This window comes from Hyperoodon ampullatus (genome assembly GCF_949752795.1).
Source record: "Hyperoodon ampullatus genome assembly, chromosome: 3".
Taxonomy (NCBI): domain Eukaryota; kingdom Metazoa; phylum Chordata; class Mammalia; order Artiodactyla; family Ziphiidae; genus Hyperoodon; species Hyperoodon ampullatus.
This window is the reverse complement of record NC_136916.1, coordinates 63,019,969-63,038,167: the sequence shown is the minus strand read 5'-3', so window position 1 is coordinate 63,038,167 and position 18,199 is coordinate 63,019,969. Positions and strand designations below refer to the sequence as shown.

General features: G+C 54.9%; 1 protein-coding gene across 1 annotated transcript; it reads right to left on the bottom strand.

Annotated features, from left to right (window-relative positions):
• Positions 1 to 4,163: 4,163 nt before the first annotated feature.
• Positions 4,164 to 15,266, bottom strand: CD276 (CD276 molecule; the record flags this gene model as incomplete). The annotated part of the gene is made up of 9 exons (XM_079701157.1): positions 15,179 to 15,266; positions 12,839 to 13,186; positions 12,335 to 12,649; positions 11,385 to 11,723; positions 10,882 to 11,178; positions 7,109 to 7,243; positions 6,021 to 6,062; positions 4,571 to 4,606; positions 4,164 to 4,264 (listed from the first exon to the last, which is right to left on the bottom strand). Exons 1-9 carry the CDS (start codon positions 15,249 to 15,251, stop codon positions 4,164 to 4,166), a joined length of 1,686 nt encoding a protein of 561 aa, XP_079557283.1. The 5' UTR covers positions 15,252 to 15,266.
• Positions 15,267 to 18,199: the final 2,933 nt, after the last annotated feature.

Sequence of the window (18,199 nt, the reverse complement as noted above, 5' to 3'; positions counted from 1 at the left end):
GACTGCGGGGAGGGAAAGATAAGCTGTCACGCGTGCCCAGGACTTTACAGTTTGTAGTGTCTTCTTCCTGCTTTGTCCAACCCTCGCAACGATCCTATGAAAAAAGAACTACTATTGTCTCCACCGTACAAGTGGGGTTAATGTCTGGTGAGGTGAGAACACGCTCAAGGGCACAGGGGGAGATAAGGGGCAAAGGCAGACCCTCAGCACAAGGCTTTTGATTCTAAAACCCACCCAGAGGACCAGGGGTGGGACTTCTAGCAAGGTGACCGGTCTCATTCCCAGGGTCATCGACTTTAGAAGAAGCACCCCAGTTTGTAAAGAATGCCACATACTTTTCAGAAGAGGACTCGTCACCCCTTCTTAATAGATAAGGAAATGAAGGTTTAGAGGGATGAAGGACTTGGTCACAAGATAGTAGCAGAGCTGGGGAAAAAAATGTCAAGTGTCCTGACCCCCAGCCCAGTCTCCTCCAGCTGCCCCAGGGCCTGCAGAGCTCGGGGACTGACTGGCTGGCCAGTTCTGAGACCCTGGCACCCGGGGCAAATGAGCACTGTGCACTCTGCAGGCTCCCACGTCCCTGAACCCGGTTCTCTGGAAACTGTTTGCCTGCCACATTCAACCCCTCTTCCCAGTCTTTGGAGCCAGAAGGTGGTGAAAACCTCAGGCCCATTTTTCATATAAGAAAACTAAGGCCCAGAGAAGCTAAATGCCCAGCTCAGGATCACAGGGTAGAACTAGGTCCTGGACCTGGACCTCTGACTCGGGCCTGGTGCCCATTCCACTGGGTCAGCCAAGAACAGCACACACAGCTCCTTTCCTGTGTCAGCTTCTTATTGGGTCTCAGCTTCCCCATCCATGAAATGGGGGCAATAGCCCTTAAAGAAGCCTGAGGTCTGAGTCTTCTGAGACAAAGCTATTATTCTTCTCAGATAAAGCTATTTCAGGGTGGAGCCCCAAAAAGTGACCAAAGGGCCTGGCTTTCTGCACAGCCAACATCACTTTACCAAGGGGGAAACTGAGGCTAGAGAGGGGGTCATGGAGACCCCGTGACTTAAGGACAGTGACAGTAAGGAGATCCAGGTATCCCTACTCTGGCTTCAAACGTCCAGGAGGGAACCCTTCCTGCCAAGTCCTGCTGCCCGCCCTACTGCCACACATTTTACAGAGAAAAAGCTTTCTACAAAGGCATTTATTTTTCCCAAAATACACCCCCAGTTAACAAAGTTCCTCAGAGTCCCACATTTAAATTAGAAATCCCCACATCTTTCATTCCTGGTGAAGGGAGGGATGTCAACAGGAGGACATCAGATCATCAGAAGTTTACTCCACTAGAGGCTGGGGACCGGCCCGAGACAAGCCAGGAAGTGGCTACCCAGCCCCAGAATAGCACCGTGGTGGGAGAGGGGGCTGTCCCTGCCCTCAAGCTCCAGCCAGCGAGGAGAGGCCCCAGGCTTCCCCTGTGCTGTGGCTCTCAGCTTCCCGGGATCTGTCAGGCCTTGGCTGCCTGCCCCCCTGCTCATGCCTGGAAAGACACTTTGGAAACCATCAGATTCCCCAGTCATGGTGAGAGGCTTTGTCCGTCTCTCCGGGTTTCTGCCCCCACCCTCTGTTCTGGGTAAGGATTAGGGATGTGATGGGAGTGAGGTATCCAGGGAAATGCGGTACAGAAGAGGAGTACAGTAGCGAGCCAGGCAGGAGCCCCTCACAGCCACTCTTTCCTCACGGGTTTCCCAGCTGAACGGCAAGCTCCTTAGGGAGGGGCTTGTCTTCTCACGCGGGGTCCCCAGCACCTAACACAGTGCTGACACCCCATAGATGCTCAGTGAACATTACTTGAGTGGATGAACGAAAGGGAAGTCAGGAAAAGCAGAGGGACAGAAGCTGACCCCAAGGGGGCCCACGCAGCCGCCCAGAGACCCAGTGTGACCAGCACGTGCTTCCCGTGGGGAGGGCGGGCAGAAGGTGGGGCTCACAGGGCACAGCCCAGGGCGCCACGGAAGAGACGGGGCCAGGGGAGGTCCTCACGTGTTCCAGCACGTGCACCTGCATGTCTGCATGCCTGGGGGAGGGGCTCTGTCTTCACTCAGTAGGACAGGGGAAAGGCCAACTTTAGGGACAGAGCAGAAGGAGAAGCCTCTAGACTCGAGGAAATGCTAAGGCTGCAGTGGCCCTGTCAGAGGAGACAGAATTACGGGCAGGTGGGAGAAAATGCTGAGAAGTGATAATTGGTGACTGTGTATCACATCTTTGAAGAAAAAAGGCAGCCAGCTAGTCCATGTGGCATATCCATTGGAGAAATAAGGCGGCAGGATGATTTATGTATCGTGTCACTGGAGAAATAAGGCAGCAGGATGACTTGGGAATCATGTCCATCGGAGAAATAAGGCTGCGGGGTGGTCTATGTATCGTGTCCTTTGCAGAATGAGTAGACCCGCTAGAGTAGAAGCCATCTGTTAAGGGCAGAGAAGCCCCCAGCCCAGGGCTCACACTGAGGCCCCAGTGCAGCCAGAGATGGGAGCCCTAGGGCAGGGCAGCAGCTCCCTGGTCCTCGTGGTCAGGCTATTTCTGGTCCATCATCTGCATTTCATGATGGGAAGGAGAAAAAGGGGGGAGAGCATTAAATGCAGGAGTTCTACTGTTGGAAGCGTGCCAGAACCCCAGGGATGTGGTCACATACTCAAGGGGAAGAGTATGTGTGACAGGGCCCAGCAGTCTGACTAGCAGCCCCCTGCATCAAGCACTGCCCTCAAGGCTCAGACAGACACACACACACAGCAGCTGGGCATCAGACAGACCACGAGGGTGCCTGGGGGAGACTGCCCAATCCTTGCCAGCCTCTTTCTGAATCCTCAGGGGTTCACCCACCCTGCACACAACCCTCCCCTCTGTCTGGCACACTCTTCCCTTCCCATCTCTGCCCCCACACCCTCCCTGTCCTTTGATCCATCTTCTTCACCCCATAGATTCACACCCCTGGTCTCACTCCACTCCCTGACCTGCACGGAGAGTTTAGAAGACGGACCGGGTCATGTGTGACCCTGCCCCTCCCTCTCCCATCCTTTGGGCTCCGTCTGTCCCTGGAAGAGTAGCTCTCCCTTCCGGGGACTGCCTCTGTGTTTGTCCAGCCTGGCCAGAGACCAGGGGGCCAGGCTGCCACACTGGGGAGCAGGGTCAGGAGGTCCCCTGCTCCACACACCCAGGCTGACGTTTTGATCTCCATCTGCTCGATCCTTCTATGCCTCATTTGGTTCAGGACAACGGGGAGGTGGATAATTTATCTCCATCCCTCCAGACCCCAACACAGGCCTCCACTCCTGCCATGGAACGTTCTACAGCATTTTGAAGGACTTGCTTTACAGAGCACTTCTGCATTTGGCACCTTGGCATCTCGTAAGGGAGGTGTGACAGGATTTCACTCTATTCCACAGATGAGGAACCCCCCTGGAAGGTTATGGGCAGAGACTTAAAGCGAGGTCTCCCCTTGGGGGCTCTTTCTTCTGCATGATGCTGCCTTTCTGAAGACCCCTCACCCAGCTTTTATCATGAATTCTGCACAGGTCTCTGAGGGCCCCACTGCCCCCCACCTCTGGGAGTTTCCTGAGCACAGGGCCTATGTCCTTCCTTCCTTTCTTCCCAAAGAAAAGCTAAATGCAGGGATGAGCCTCCAGGGACTTGGTGAAAGTTTATTTCCTAACAGGGACAACAAGGCAACCTGAAAATTATTTAAGGCTCCATAATCTCTGGCCAAAAATTAAGGTCCCAAAACCTTTGATTTTCTAGCTGGAAGCCACTCATATTTAATGACAAGTCTGCATCAAGGAATAGTTTGTTCAAAATACACATGCACACAGACACACACACACAGAGATACACATATATTTATATACAAACACACATAATGTAGGTGTGGCTCTTGGTTACTTTTAATAAGGAAGAATCTCAAACTAAACTAACCTCCAACCAACCACTTGCTAATGTAACTGCTGATGTTACAGTAATCTAAATAATAATGATTGCTAACACTTACTAACCACTGGCTATGGACCAGGAACGTGGCTGTCTAGCTGAAAACCCCATTTCCTAGCCTCACTTGAGTTAGGGGTCATGTGACTAGGTTCTGACAAATGGATATAAACGGGAGTGACGGGAGCTATTTCTAGTCAAGCCCTAGAAGAAAATGTCCCCTCCCTCTCCTCTTTCCCCCTTACTTCTGGAGGGGCTGTGGGAGCTGGAGCAGCTATTCTGGACCTGGGGCTGGAAGCTTTGAGTGGAAGAAGACAGAAACCAGGTAAGTGGAAGTTGGTTCCAGGGCACCAGCGGCCTTAACACAACCTCGACTCCTGTCCTGGTTAAGCCTCTATCATATTTGCGTCCTGTTAGAGCAGCGGGGACCTTGGTTTCTCTGCCATTTCAACAGGGGGGAATCGAGGCTGCTCTTCTGGGGAGGGAGCCTCAGGGCAGCAGTGAAGGGTGATAATCACCCCCACCAACAACAACCCTCCCCAGCCTCCTACACACAGGTGCACAAACACACAGATACACAATCTCAAACACCACGTGTCTTTACCTTCTTTGCTTTCAGAGTGTTTCAGAGGCCGCAGGGCTGCAAAACAAGGAAGGAGTACACAGTGAGGGGGGCACAGTGAAAAGTGGTGGGGTAGGGTGTTGGGCAGAGAGGCACAGGAGCCAAGGAAGAAATAAAGGCTAGAAGAACTGGGAGAAGGCAGGAGGGAGAGTTGAGAGGGTAAGGGCAACATCACAGCAGCAGAAAAGGGGCCCTCGGCTGCTATCCCAAGTCCCAGCTCCACTCTGTGGCTTGTCACTCCTCCCCCCGGGCCTCGGTTTTCTACATCTCTATAATGGGAACAACCCCCCGGCCCTCCTATGAGCTGGAGATGTGAGAGTATGCTGAGCCGGCTATACAAATAGGGTGAAGTGAGGCACTGAAGGAGGCTGCAAGTGTCCCCCGGTGGGCCTGGGATCGTGCAGAACTGGGACCCAGTGCTCTCTAAGCCTCCCTCTTCTCCCCACTCCCTCCCTTCTGCCAATTATACCTGCCTCCGAGCATGAAAAATGAGGCCTGATCCCAGGGCTGTCTCCACACTGGCCACACCCGGGGACACCAAAGGCAGAGAATTAATTGACACAATTTACAGCAGTCCCCAGGGGTCAATTTCCTGCCCTTCCTTCTGCAGGTGTTGGGGGGAACCTGTGTCAACTGGCACCATCCCAAATGGCTCAGTGGGAACCTGCCTCCCCCAGCCAAGAAGCCCAGGGAAGAGAAGGCAGTGAGGCCTCCAGTGACCGTGGGGCACCAGTACCTTGGCACCCAGCCCCCGCTGGGCTCCAGGCTCGTGCCATGCCCTTTGCAAAGTCACTCGAGATAGCTTCAAAATGGCCCTCTGGTGCCATCAGGGCAGGATGACATTTTACAGATGAGAAACTGAAGCCCAGAGGAACAAAGCACTTGGACCAAAGTCACACAGCCTCTAACCAGAGTGGGACTGTGTCAGGCTGATAATACAGTCCTAATAACAGGACTGCAAAGTATGGAGCTCTTACAGGTGCCAGGTATGATACTAGGCCCTTTAGATACATGATCTCATTTAATTTAACCCACACAACCTATGAAGGGAGCAGTTAGGAGGAAACTGAGACCCAGAGAGGTAAAGTGACTTGCTCAAGGCCACTCAGCTTATATGAGCTGGAGCTGGAACTAAAACCCAGGCTGCCCTGTCTCCTGAACCCTCACTCCACCCCTAGGAAGCCACCAGACTCCACAGTGCAGGTCCCTCAGGGTTGAGTGGCCTGGTAGGCGGGTAAAGGCAGAGGCAGGAGAAACGAAGCAGCACCCGGGAGACCTGCCTGAGGTCTAACGCTGAGCAAAGACAGACGCACCTAGGTTGGGAGGCCTCAGTCCCCGGGACACACTTCATTCAAACCTTCAAGTGAACGTGGCCCCTCCAGACTCTGGAGTCCTCTCCCCTGTTCAGTGCCAGCTCTTAGCTCAGACTTACCCGTCTTGGATCCTTCTCCATCCCCATCCTGGTCCTCAGCGCCTGGAAGAGTGAACCAAAACTTCCTCAGCCCCACTTTCATCACTGAACTTCTGCTCCCGGGAGCGTGAGAGCAGGTAAGTGGGGCTGAGCAGGTCTGGTCTATGGTCCAAATGCTGGACACAGGGTCGGAGCCTGAGACCAGCACAGAGCAGAGCGCTGTGGCAGGACGAAAGGGACCCCAGGCTGGAGCCCACCACTCACCTGGCCAAGGACCATCTACTTGCCCCTCCACCATCCACCAGCCCCATCACCCACCATCCACTCACTCACCAACCGAGGCAACCACCACCTCCAATGTGCATACCCACCCATCTATGGTTCCTCATCCTTCCGCAGCCTGCCCAGCCACCTGCCACACTGGCAGCCACCCACCTGTTCCAACTGACCAGTCTCCTCTCCATTCACATACGCTCTCCTTCCTGACACCCAGTCATCTCCCACCCCTCACCATCTACTTTCATGTTCACCCACATACCACCCATCAGGGTCAACTCACCCACCACTCACTAGAGTCAACTTACCTATCAAGGTCAAACCACCTACCTATCGATGTCGACTCACCACCTACCAATCACCAAAGTCAACTCCTACTGACCCCCCAGCCCAAGCAAACAGCAGCTGCTTCAGACTCTGCCCCACTTGGAGGCAGACACACCGTCTCATGGTGACACGCAAACCCACGAAGCATTCACGCTTGTGCTACTCGAGTTCCATGTGCTTTCACTCACAGACACTCCCATGTGACATAGGCTCTCACAGTCACGCTTGTTTGCACAGGCACATCCATCCCCTTGTCACACATCCACCACTCACTCCCAGTCACACTAATATCCACACTCGTCCTGCCATGTCTGCACACTCACGGGCAGGCTCACACTTGTTTACAACACATGTTCGGCCTCAAGATCACACACACAGTCTAGCTGCATCTGCACACCCACACTCATTCTGTCACTGGAAAGTGACACTCGTGTTGTTGTCACAGACACACTAACATACCCAGAGACACACGCACGCACACACGCACACCCCCCTCTCTCACTCACCTGCATTCTCCTCCTCACAGCTCTGTTTGATCTTTCTCCAACACACGAAGGCCAGGGCCACCAACAGTGCGACGAGACAGACAGAGAGCCCCACGGTCACCCACAGGGCCTCAGGGGGGAATGTCATGGGCTGCCCTGGGAGGAGAGGTGGGGAGAATGGAGAGAGACTGTCATGCCTGGCCCCCAGTGGCCCTGAGGACAGCCCCTCTGCCTCCAAGGTGTGAACAGGGGCTCCTACCCTCACTGGGCCCCGGCACCATGAAGAGAGCTTACTTAAGTTCCCGTGCCCCTTCCCTGCCCATCCATACACCCTCTAAACCCTGATGGCCGTGGCTGCCGTGGGGACATGCCTCAACGTGGGAGGGCTGAAGAGTCTGTGGTTGATGATGCTCAAGAACCTTCCATGGCTCCCTACTGACATGAGAATAGTGCTTCAGTCTTCTTCTTTGTAACTCCACTGCTCCAGCCAAACTGGTATCCTAACCATTCTCTGCAGAGGCTCCTTCCAGCCCCCTCACCACTGCTGTAGTTTCCTCTACCTAAAAACTGCTCCCTAACTCTCCATCTAGCTTATGATGCCTCCTCGGGAGGCCCTCCCTGATTACCCCAGTCCCACCTGGTGATACCCTCCATCTTTTAGATCAGGAGTTGGCAAACTACAGCCCGTGGGCCAAATCTGGCCTTGGCCTGTTTTTGTACAACCCTTGAGTTAATGATAGTTTTACATTTGTAAAGGGTTGCCAACAAAAGGAGAAGCAGCAGCAGCAGCAGCAACAAAGTCGGTACGTGGCCCACAAAACCTAAAATATACATGATCCAGCCCTTGACAGAAGATGTTTGCAGATTCCCATGTAAAGATGAGGGCGGACACTGAGGGTGCCAGAGTGAAGGTTCTGGGTTTACCCAAGAGGAGGAGACTTGCCAGGGGAATGTTTCTGTGAAACGCTGAGGGCCCCCCTCTTAGCTATTTCAGGGCAGAGGGAAGGAGTTGAACCACCCTCGACTGGGTCAGGGCCAGCAGCTGTTCTGAGCACACCATCCTCCAGCCCAGTCCCAGGACCCACGCGGGGTCCTGAGCAGAGGCCCTGGAGACAACAAATCTAACAAAAGCCAGGGGGAAGGCAGCTCCTGCAGAAGGTGCTGTCAGAGCAGACAGCAGTGCCGTGAACCCTCGGGCAGTGGAGACCGTGACACAGATGCAGGGATTTGCAGCCGACGTCACTTTCAACGGGCATGGCTGGCAACGCTGCCGCTCTGGATATTGGCAGCAAAGGGACCCATCACCCTGGCGAGCAGGAGCAGGGGAGGAGGACAGGAGCTGATACAAGGGGCCTGGAGGGTCAGTCCCTGAAGCTCATGGAAGGGACCTCTGGGAATCCCAGGGTGGGGCTCCTGCAGGAAAGCAGAGCCACGGAAATACCCAGGAGGAGGGGCTCTTGCTATGTCCACCCTCAGGCTGGTGTTGGTGCCTGGAGCACAGGTCAGACTTGCCCTCGTCCCACCAGTCAAGGATAGAGCAGGGCTCAGACCTGCATCTCCAGGCTCCATGTCCAGTGTTTGCTCCATAAAGTCCCCTCCACATACAGCACCCCCAGGTGCGGGAGAGACCAGGCTGGAGGACTGAAAGTCTCAATCCCAGAGTGTTTAACAAGGCTCAAAGCTGCCTGAAGCAAAATACAGGCCAAGGGCTCCAAAGTAGGCCAGACCTGCTCTCACAAAAACAGGAGGCTGGGTGGTGGGGAGGAAAGAAAATTAGGCTGAGAGGCTAAAAGTTGGATTCTGGTTCCGGTTCATCTGCTCATGGCAGGCTGCCGGAGCCAAGGTCCACAGACCCCCGTGTTTGAGTTTAGAGGGGCCACAAACCCTCAAAACTTAAATGCAAGTGACTGCATTTATCATGTATCCAATTTTCAGAGAGGTGTCTAATCACCAAAAGAGTCAGAGCCACTGTGCTAGCCTGTGGCCTTGGGAAAGTTCTCTCTTCTCTCTGGGTTTCAGTTTCCTCATCTGTGAAATGAAAGCACTTTAAACGTCAGCTACTAAAATTTTCAATACAGATTTTTCTCTTAGGTGGGGTAAATGTCCCCAGTGAGCAGGAGCAGGAAAGGAGTATGGCAGCTGACATGAGGGGCCGGTCCATGAAGCACACTGAAAAAACCCCTGGGGATCCCAGGGTGGGGCTCCTGTAGCAAAGCATGGAGCAGAGCCACAGAAGTACCCAGGAGGAGGGGCTCTTGCTATGTCCACCCCTAGGCTGTTGTTGGTGCCTGGAGCACAGGTCAGCCTTGCCTTCATCCCACCAGTCAAGGACAGAGTAGGGTTCAGACCTGCATCTTCAGGTACATGAGTATAACCACATTTATATTCACAAGCCCTTTCTACACAGTGTGGCGGATATCCAGTTCAGCTCAGTGTGCAAATTATCACAGAGTTCACCAATCCTTCAAGGTCCCCTCAACTCCCACCTGTCCCTAGAGACTTCTCCTGAAACTCCAGCCCATTCTGACCACCCCCCTTCTCTGAAAGCTTCACATTCTCTGTCAATCCTGCTCTATCTAATATTTCTGATTCTCTCCTGTGGATACATCAGACCATATACTGTTCTCTAAAAGGTCAAAGAGACCCCTCGGGACATCCAACAGCCCAGGGCAGTGACTCCTCCACAGAAAGTACAGACCTGAGGGTCTCGAGAAAGAGGGTGGGATCAATCTTGGGGAGGGGGTGGGCAGAGAGAACACAGCCTTGCCAGAAGGAAAACCCTAAAAGAGAAGGAGGAATGAGCCTGAATTCCTAGAAGGCAAGTGTGATGGGCACTGCCTCTGAGCTTGCAGAAGTGAAGGCCACGTAATATCCATGTAAGTGGGGGGAACAGGAAGATAGGAATAAGTCTGTGAATCCAGAGGCTTATGCAGAAACTGGCCACCAGGGGGATCAGGACTTGCATGGGCTGTGGGTTGGGTGGAAGTCATGGAAGAGAAAAGAGGAGAACCAGATGGACAGAACCTGCTGTCCTGACCCCAGAGAATGCAGGGAGACCCCTGGGAAAGCTTAGTTGGCCCATGAGGAGGGACAGAGGAGGCAGAATGAGGTCCAAACAAGGATGAAGACAGCTTCCCCTGGCCTGAGTGTGGGCCTGAGCCCACTTCACCTGAGTGCCACTCAGGTGGGCACTAAAGGAAGGGAAGTGTGTCTGGGCTAGGACCCCAAAACCAGAGATTGAGGCAACTGCCAAAGGGGCGGCGTTGATCTAGTGTTTGACCACATGGGGGCAGCAGAGACAGGCCGGCTGTTCCAAAGGCTGCCTGGGTCCCGCTGAACTCCATCAGGAGAGCTGAGGGGTATGGCCACCTGGAGAGGCCCAGCTGTCTCTCAGGGCCTCGCAGTCAGATGGTGCCCAGCATCAGATGGTGATGTAGCAACACCTTCCCAGCTCTTGGAGAGGTTCCCGTAGGAAAGCACTCCAGAGCCATGCCTTGTGGCTGCTCCAGAACTCCCGCCCACACCTCCAGATCCAGGCAGGTACTCAGTCCCCTGTACAAGAAGCACGAATACCACCTAAGACACTCTTAGAAGGGCAAACACTACAAATGATTCCTATCAGCTCGATAAAGCAAGTCCCTTAAGGACTTCTTGGGGGAGAGTTTGAAACACCTGAAATGTATGAAAATGTTTTAAGTCTTCTGACCACCCAAGCCTACCTAAATTCCAGCTCAGGGTCGAGATAAAACGCAATGGCCCCCTCTATCCTTCCCCAGCTGTTCGTCTGCACGTACCTGTGATGGTGACAGAGCCATGAGCGTCCTGCTGCAGCACGGGGTTGCGCACCAGGCAGCTGTAGGTGCCATTAGCACCCAACACCACCCTCAGGACACTGCGCACGTCGAACAAGCCCTGCTCGTTAGCCATCTGCGACGTGGTTACGTTGCCGGTCAAGGGCGCACCCTGCCCATCCCGCCAGAACACTTCGGCCTCGGGGTAGCCCCGGTAGCTGGAGCACGTGATGGTCACCGTGTCCCCGGGCCGCAGGTCCTTGTTGGGCTCCAGGGTCATGCTGGGCTTTGAGTAGGGGGCTGGAGAGGAGCAGAGGGTAGAGGGCAGAAGTCAACGTAAGGCAAGGGCAGCGGGACACAGTGGAGGGGAAAGGTGCCTGGGGCTGTGAGGACACGGGTTAGCACTGGGGCAGTGGGTAAAGGGGCTGCGGGAAGTATGAGGGGTGTGCCAAAGGGAGGGGACCCCACCCCCCCGCCCGCCCACGCCCCGCCTTCGCGGCTCTCACCTGCCACCTGCAGGCTGACCGCAGCGCTGCCGAAGTCCCGGATGCTCACGAAGCAGGTGAAGCTGCCCTCATCAGCCACGCGCACGCGCTGCAGCCTCAGGGACGCGTTGCCCTGAGCCAGCAGGTCTGGGAAGAGCGCAGTGCGATTGGCATAGGCGCTGCCCTGGTCGCGGCCCTCAGCGAAGCTGTGCACCAGCTGTTTGGTGTCTGTCAGCTGCCAGATGAGGTTGAGCTGTGCCAGGCTGAAGCCGGGCTCGGGAGAGAAGGAGCAGCGCAGGGTGGCGTCAGTGCCCACGAGGGCTACCACGGGGTCTTCGGGAACCTGGACTTCCACAGCGCCTGAGGGCGAGGTTGGAGCGGCAGGCAGTGAGGAGGGGCGCTGACACTCTGGGCTACCACCCCACCCACCCCCAGCATCCTGCTCCTCCATCGACCCCCAGGTCCCGTTCCATCTTCCCATTTTCTCCCCAGACCTAAAAACAGATTAAGTCTCAGCACTTCCAGGCGTGGAGTCTCCCTAATCTTCTGACAAGAATCACAGCAGTTTGGCCTTGGCCTGACAAGGTCCGTCCCCGGGGGGGGTGGGGGGACCTGGCCTAGAGCAGCCTCCAGCCCTAGCAAAACTCCCCTTTCCGCCAGGATCCATTTCCCTCTCCTATCCTTCCGCTCTCTTCTGAGATCTGAATGCTTCTCCATTCTCTCCAGAGGTTTCCAGAGCCCTGGAGTCAGGGGACGTAGAGAGCTGAGAGGACCTGTAATCATCACCCTCACCCACTCCCACCACGGTTAGATTGCCGCCTACGCACCATGTTTATCTTTTCCGTTATTATTATTAGGCATCTCACTGTTCCGGGAGACTGAAGGTATGGAGCTAGATTCAGATACCGTGACCCCTGCACACAGGACCACCCCCCCCCCCAGGGGGACACTTAAGAAAACAAAACAAAAACCTGTGGGGTTTCTATGCGGTGTGATGGTGACAGAGCCATGAGCGTCCTGCTGCAGCACGGGGTTGCGCACCAGGCAGCTGTAGGTGCCATTAGCGCCCAACACCACTCTCAGGACACTGCGCACGTCGAACAAGCCCTGCTCCTTAGCCGTCTGCGACGTGGTTACGTTGCCGGTCAAGAGCGCACCCTGCCCATCCCGCCAGAACACTTCGGCCTCGGGGTAGCCCCGGTAGCTGGAGCACGTGATGGTCACCGTGTCCCCGGGCCGCAGGTCCTTGTTGGGCTCCAGGGTCAGGCTGGGCTTTGAGTAGGGGGCTGGAGGAGAGCAGAGGGTGGAGGGCAGAGGTCAACGTAAGGCAAGGGCAGCGGGACACAGTGGAGGGGAAAGGTGCCTGGGGCTGTGAGGACACGGGTCAGCGCTGGGGCAGTGGGTAAAGGGGCTGCGGGAAGTACGAGGGGTGTGCCAAAAGGAGGGCACACACCGCCTCCCTTCGCGGCTCTCACCTGCCACCTGCAGGCTGACCGCGGCGCTGCCGCTGCCAAAGTCCCGGATGTTCAGAAAGCAGGTGAAGCTGCCCTCATCAGCCACGCGCACGCGCTGCAGCCTCAGGGACGCGTTGCCCTGAGCCAGCAGGTCTGGGAAGAGCGCAGTGCGATTGGCATAGGCGCTGCCCTGGTCGCGGCCCCAGGCGAAGCTGTGCACCAGCTGTTTGGTGTCTGTCAGCTGCCAGATGAGGTTGAGCTGTGCCAGGCTGAGGCCGGGCTCGGGTGAGAAGGAGCAGCGCAGGGTGGCGTCAGTGCCCAGGAGGGCCACCACGGGGTCTTCAGGGATCCGGACTTCCACTGCGGCGCCTGGGGATGCGGTTGGTGGGGTGGGACGGTGAGGAGGGGCCGGGACACTCCGGGCCTCCCTAGTCCCCCTCCCCTTCCGGGTTAACTTCAGGCCCTGTCCACCCCCTCCCCCCACTTTTTTTTAAGGCCTAAGAGTTTATTACCTTTGGTTCTAATTCAGTCAGCAGGAATATAGTAAGCACCCACTATGCCAGGGGTCAGAGTTAGGAATGCCACGGAGAACAACACCAAGGTCACACCCCTACAGAGCTTACGTTTTAGTGGGAGAGAGGGACAAGCTAGCACACAAATTCTTACTAGTATGTGATTAGGGGCATGAAGGAAGAGAGCAAGCCAATGGATAGAAAGCAAGGAGGTAGCTTTTCAAAACTCTGGCAGGTAGTTTACACCTGTCTGTGCTGGTTGCATTTCCCAAATATATATTATCTTTATAAATTGTAAAAAGGGTCTTAAAAAAGTATGCACCAAAATGTGGTTTTCTCTGGATGAGAAAGAATCACAAGTGCTTTTTCATTTTTCTTTTCCTAAATACACATGATTAGTTTTTATGCAAGAAAGAAAGAATACCCATGCATTTAAATATGGTGGTGAGCCACGTTCTCCATAAAGAGATATTAAGCTGAGATTGAAAGGGGATGAAAAAAGAGTATGACATAACCATAGAAAAGCCCGGTGGGGCAGGTTCCCCTGCTCCTACCCCTGCCCTCTATCCTGTAGATTTACCCTGCAGCCTCCCACCCAGTCACCTCTGCCTCCAGTCCAGCTCTTCTTTTAGAGCCCTGGAAAGTTAAGTAGGGGTTCCTGATAGCTTTTCTTTTGGTGAGATGTGTCCCCCAGCCTGGCACTGCCATTCTTGCATAATGCTTAGATTGTGTGCTTTGGGCACCAGCAAAGCAGGCACACTCAAAAAGTGTGAAGATCAAACAGTCTCGAAACAAAGCTAACTGAATACTGCACTCATTAAAGGTTTCTCACACTTAGAAAAACAGCATTTTATACTTAGTATTTTCATCATGAATAACATACAGGGAGTGGGTATCATCATCTTTGCAGTGTGTAGTGATCTCTAAAGGTCTTAAGTGGGCATTGGATCTCTTGCCACAATGCCAGGTGCCACAGGCCAGCTCTCCAGTTGGAGACCAACAGGGTGCCCCTTGTATCGGGCATTTGGGGGATGAAACCGGAGGAATCACCCAGACAAAGCCCTTTGTCTGAAGAAATCAAAGGATCAATAGCTCTAGGTAAAGCGGTACTTCCTCTTTCCGACCACCAGATGGCACCAGACACTCAACTTTGTCTTCCCCTTGCCGGGAGAAGGCAAACTCTCCCTTAGAGCAGAAACTGATTAGGATTTGAATTACGATGATGTTGTTATTAAAGTAGCTGCCATTATTGAATGCTAACTCTGTGCCAAGAACCGTGTGGGAAGATTTACACACCTGTATGAGGCTGGCATCAATCTTGGCCCTGGAGATACATCCTGCTCTTTGAGCAGAGCAGGCAATAAGCAAGCAAACATATAATATGTCAGGTGGAGATAAATGTTGGGAAGAAGCATGAAGTAAGGTCAGGGAAAGGAAGGGAAGATGAGCTATTTTATACAAGGTAGCCAGGAAAGCCTGGGGAAGGTGGCATTTGAGCAAAGACTTGAATGAAATAAGGGATCAAGTCCTGCAGACATTCAGGGGCAGAAAGTTTCAGGCAGAGGGAACAGTATGTGCAAAGGCCCTGGGGAGGAAGCACACATACAGTCTGTTCGAGAAACAGCATTATCACATTTAGTGCTCACATTACCATTTTACAGAAGAGAAAACAGAGTCTAAAAAATGTAAAGTAAGTTGCCTGTTGGATCCCAGAGGTAGGAATGAGGTGGACAGGGCAGAGAGGAGATTGGGAGGTTAGCCAAAACCTCCCCAGCCCTGCTAGACAGAGAGGCTTGGTGGGAATGGTCCCCTCCTCCTCCACCTCCAGGCCCCACTCTGCTCCCCTCACCTGCGAGGCAGAACCACAGCACTCCCAGGGCAGTGGCCACACGCATACCCGTGCTGCCCGGTCCACACAGCATCTTCCCGTGAGGCAGCTGACAGCTGGGCTCTCCGTGGTGGAAGGCTGCCCCTGCCTGTGAGGAAGAGGAAGTGAGGCCTTTGTCTCAAAATGTCCTCCCCAGGCCCTCTCTCACCTCATCTCCCCTGGACCAGCTTGGTGGAAGGCTGCAACTGCCCGCTGGGAGGTCCTCCCTCCTATACCCGCACAAGGCTCCCTGCTGAGGGATATTTTGAGAGATGCTGGCAGGAGGGAAGTGAGTCACTGGGGAGGCTGGATCAGGGGAGCAGGGCAGGGGGCAGCTGGGACCCACCCCTTCTAAGATGTTGGTATGCAAACCAAAGGAAGGAGAGGCAAGGCAGCTAGTAAAGCCAAGTCTGCCTGCTCAGGCCAAGGATGTACATGGATTTTTTGGGCTCAAGACAACAGCTGGTAGGGAAGAATAAGACTTAGAGATTGGCTAAGAGGTTGGAAGTTTATCCTAAAGGCAGCTGGGAGCCACTGAAGGTTCCGGAATAGAGGGAAGGATATGGTCAGAGCTGTGGTTCCTAAAAATTACTCTGACAGCATGTGCAGGATAAATGAGAAGAGCTGGACAGAAGAGACAAAGCAGGTCGGGGGGAAAGTGACAGCATGATAGGACAGCGGGGAGAGAGAGGGAGCAGTCAGGGTGTCCATGGTTTGAGCCCAGTGACCAGGTGGGGCACTCACGGAGACAGAGAATGTGGAAGGGTTCAGTGTAGGGCACGTACAGTGAGCAGTGTTTGTGCAGGAACTTCCAGGTGAGACTTCTAGAAGGCAGCCTGGTATATGAGTACGGGGCTGAAGGGAAAGGACACTGGCTAGTTTAACCTGTGTGTATTGAGTGCCCAAGACCGATCAGAAATGGACGAGGCCTGGACTAGGGCTGACCCCCCAAGCGGAGTCAGGACCGAGTGAGGCACTTCTGTGACTACACGTCAGACCTGAGCCAGGGAGACCCAGACCTCCCTGGGTCCAGCCCTGCTCCTGGTCCTGGCTGCCCTTCTGCGCACGCCCAGCCCCACCAAGCTGTCCGCCTTCTCCCTGTGTCCCACAGCTGCTGCCTTATTGTTCATGCCACCTCCTGACCAAACCACGTCACCAGGGTCGATTCATGCTATCCAACGTGATTTCACAAAAATACAAAAGGTTTCACATTCTCCAAACCACCCAGGGAGCCGGGCTGCCTGACTTGGTCCCATTCTGCACGAAGAAAAAAATTAAAGCCCAGATAAGGGAGGGGACTTCATTAGTGTGATGTAATTTGCCAGAGAGCACAGATGAGAAGGGTTCGAGTTCCCCACCTCCTGACACACCTCTCTGCCCTTCCAGGGAGCAAATGTCATCAACAGCCATTAGCATCAATTCCAGTCACAGGCACCCAGCCTCAACCCTCCCAATCCCAGCCTAGAACCCCACTCCCCACCCCCCCACACACACCCAGCAGCTGAGCTGAGGGAGTCCCTTAGCCAAGCCGGGTGCATCCTGCCAAGCACATCCTCCACCCCCAGCTGTCCGCAGCGGGGAAGCCCTGAGCCGCCACTTCCTTCCCAGACACTTCCGGTCCAAACCTGGCGGCCTCAAAGCCTTGCCGCCTGCTGAGTCAGCAGCCTTCGCACTCCATTCATAATGTCACCCTTGGCAGGCACCACATCCTGCCAAGGGCCACCACAGCCCAGAGGAAGTGCTGGCAGGCAGCGGCCTGCCATGCTTGCCTGCCCACTGAAGGAATTACAGGGACTAAGGTTAAGAAACTCCCAGATTCCGAGTCTCCCTTCCTTTCTTCACCCCCAGACAGAACCAAGGCCTGTCCTTCCTGGGCCTCCCTCACCCTTCCCACCGTCTCCCACCCTGACCTGTGCGACCAGCGTTCCTGTGATCCTCCTGGGACCCTCCAGTCCGTCCCTGACAACCCCACATTTTACATGTCTCCTCTTAGGAGCTGAGGCAGCAATCTGCTCACATCCTTCCCCCACAGGCACCTCTCATGGTTCCCTATTTACCGCGGGAGTAAACCCACACGCCTCTGCCTGGCACTCAAGACCTTTCTTATGACTTCTCCTTCATCCATCAAGCTAATTCCTGCCACTGGGTTGTACTTGCCAGGGTCACTTGGGACTGCCTGCCACCTCCACGAATGTGGGAGTTCAGGGAGCACCTCTCTTCCGACCAGACCTATCAGGTTCCCCAAGGGCCGAGCTGTCCTTCCCTCCAGAGGGAGGATGAGAGGTTCCCAGGGGTGGGCATTGGATTTGCTCCCTTCAACTCCTTTCCTAGACTCTGGACTCAGGAAGTTCCCACTCTCATGCTTTCCCTGGGGAGAAGCCCTTGACACACCAGAACCGAGGACACCGAGAGACTCCCACCCCAATAGCTGGGCTCCCAGAGCTGAAGGCAGGAGGGAGAAACACATCTCAGAGACAAGATGTTGCCAGGGAATGAGAGCATGGCCTGTGACCAGTGGGACAGATGGGCTGCCTAGTACGCAGAGCCCCATGGAGACACACAGACCTCATGCTGCATTCATATCACGTTGCCCACCTTTTCTACAAAGGGGAATTGTCATCCCCAGGCAGGACCTGCCCTGGAGTCAGCATGTACCGCCCCTCCCAGTGAGTCAGCAGACGGTTCTTCCTCCTCCTCCCCGCCGCCGCCACCCTCCCCCGCCGCCGCCGCCACCCTCCCCCGCCACCGCCACTACCACATCCCCGCCCCCGTCTACCCCAGTTCCAGCCGAATGTGGGAACTCCATGGAACCCTGCCAGGAAAGACCACAGGGTGCCTTGGCTTTCCCAGAGGAGCAGGAGTGAGGGGGCCAGGCCACCCTTGGCCTGAGGATACAGTAAGTGCATCCAACCTCAGCAGAGGTGGAGCCACAGGGAAGCTCCCAAGAGATGACCCAAGATGTGCCCCCATAAAGCCAAAACCAAAAATCAAGGGCTGAGGCTG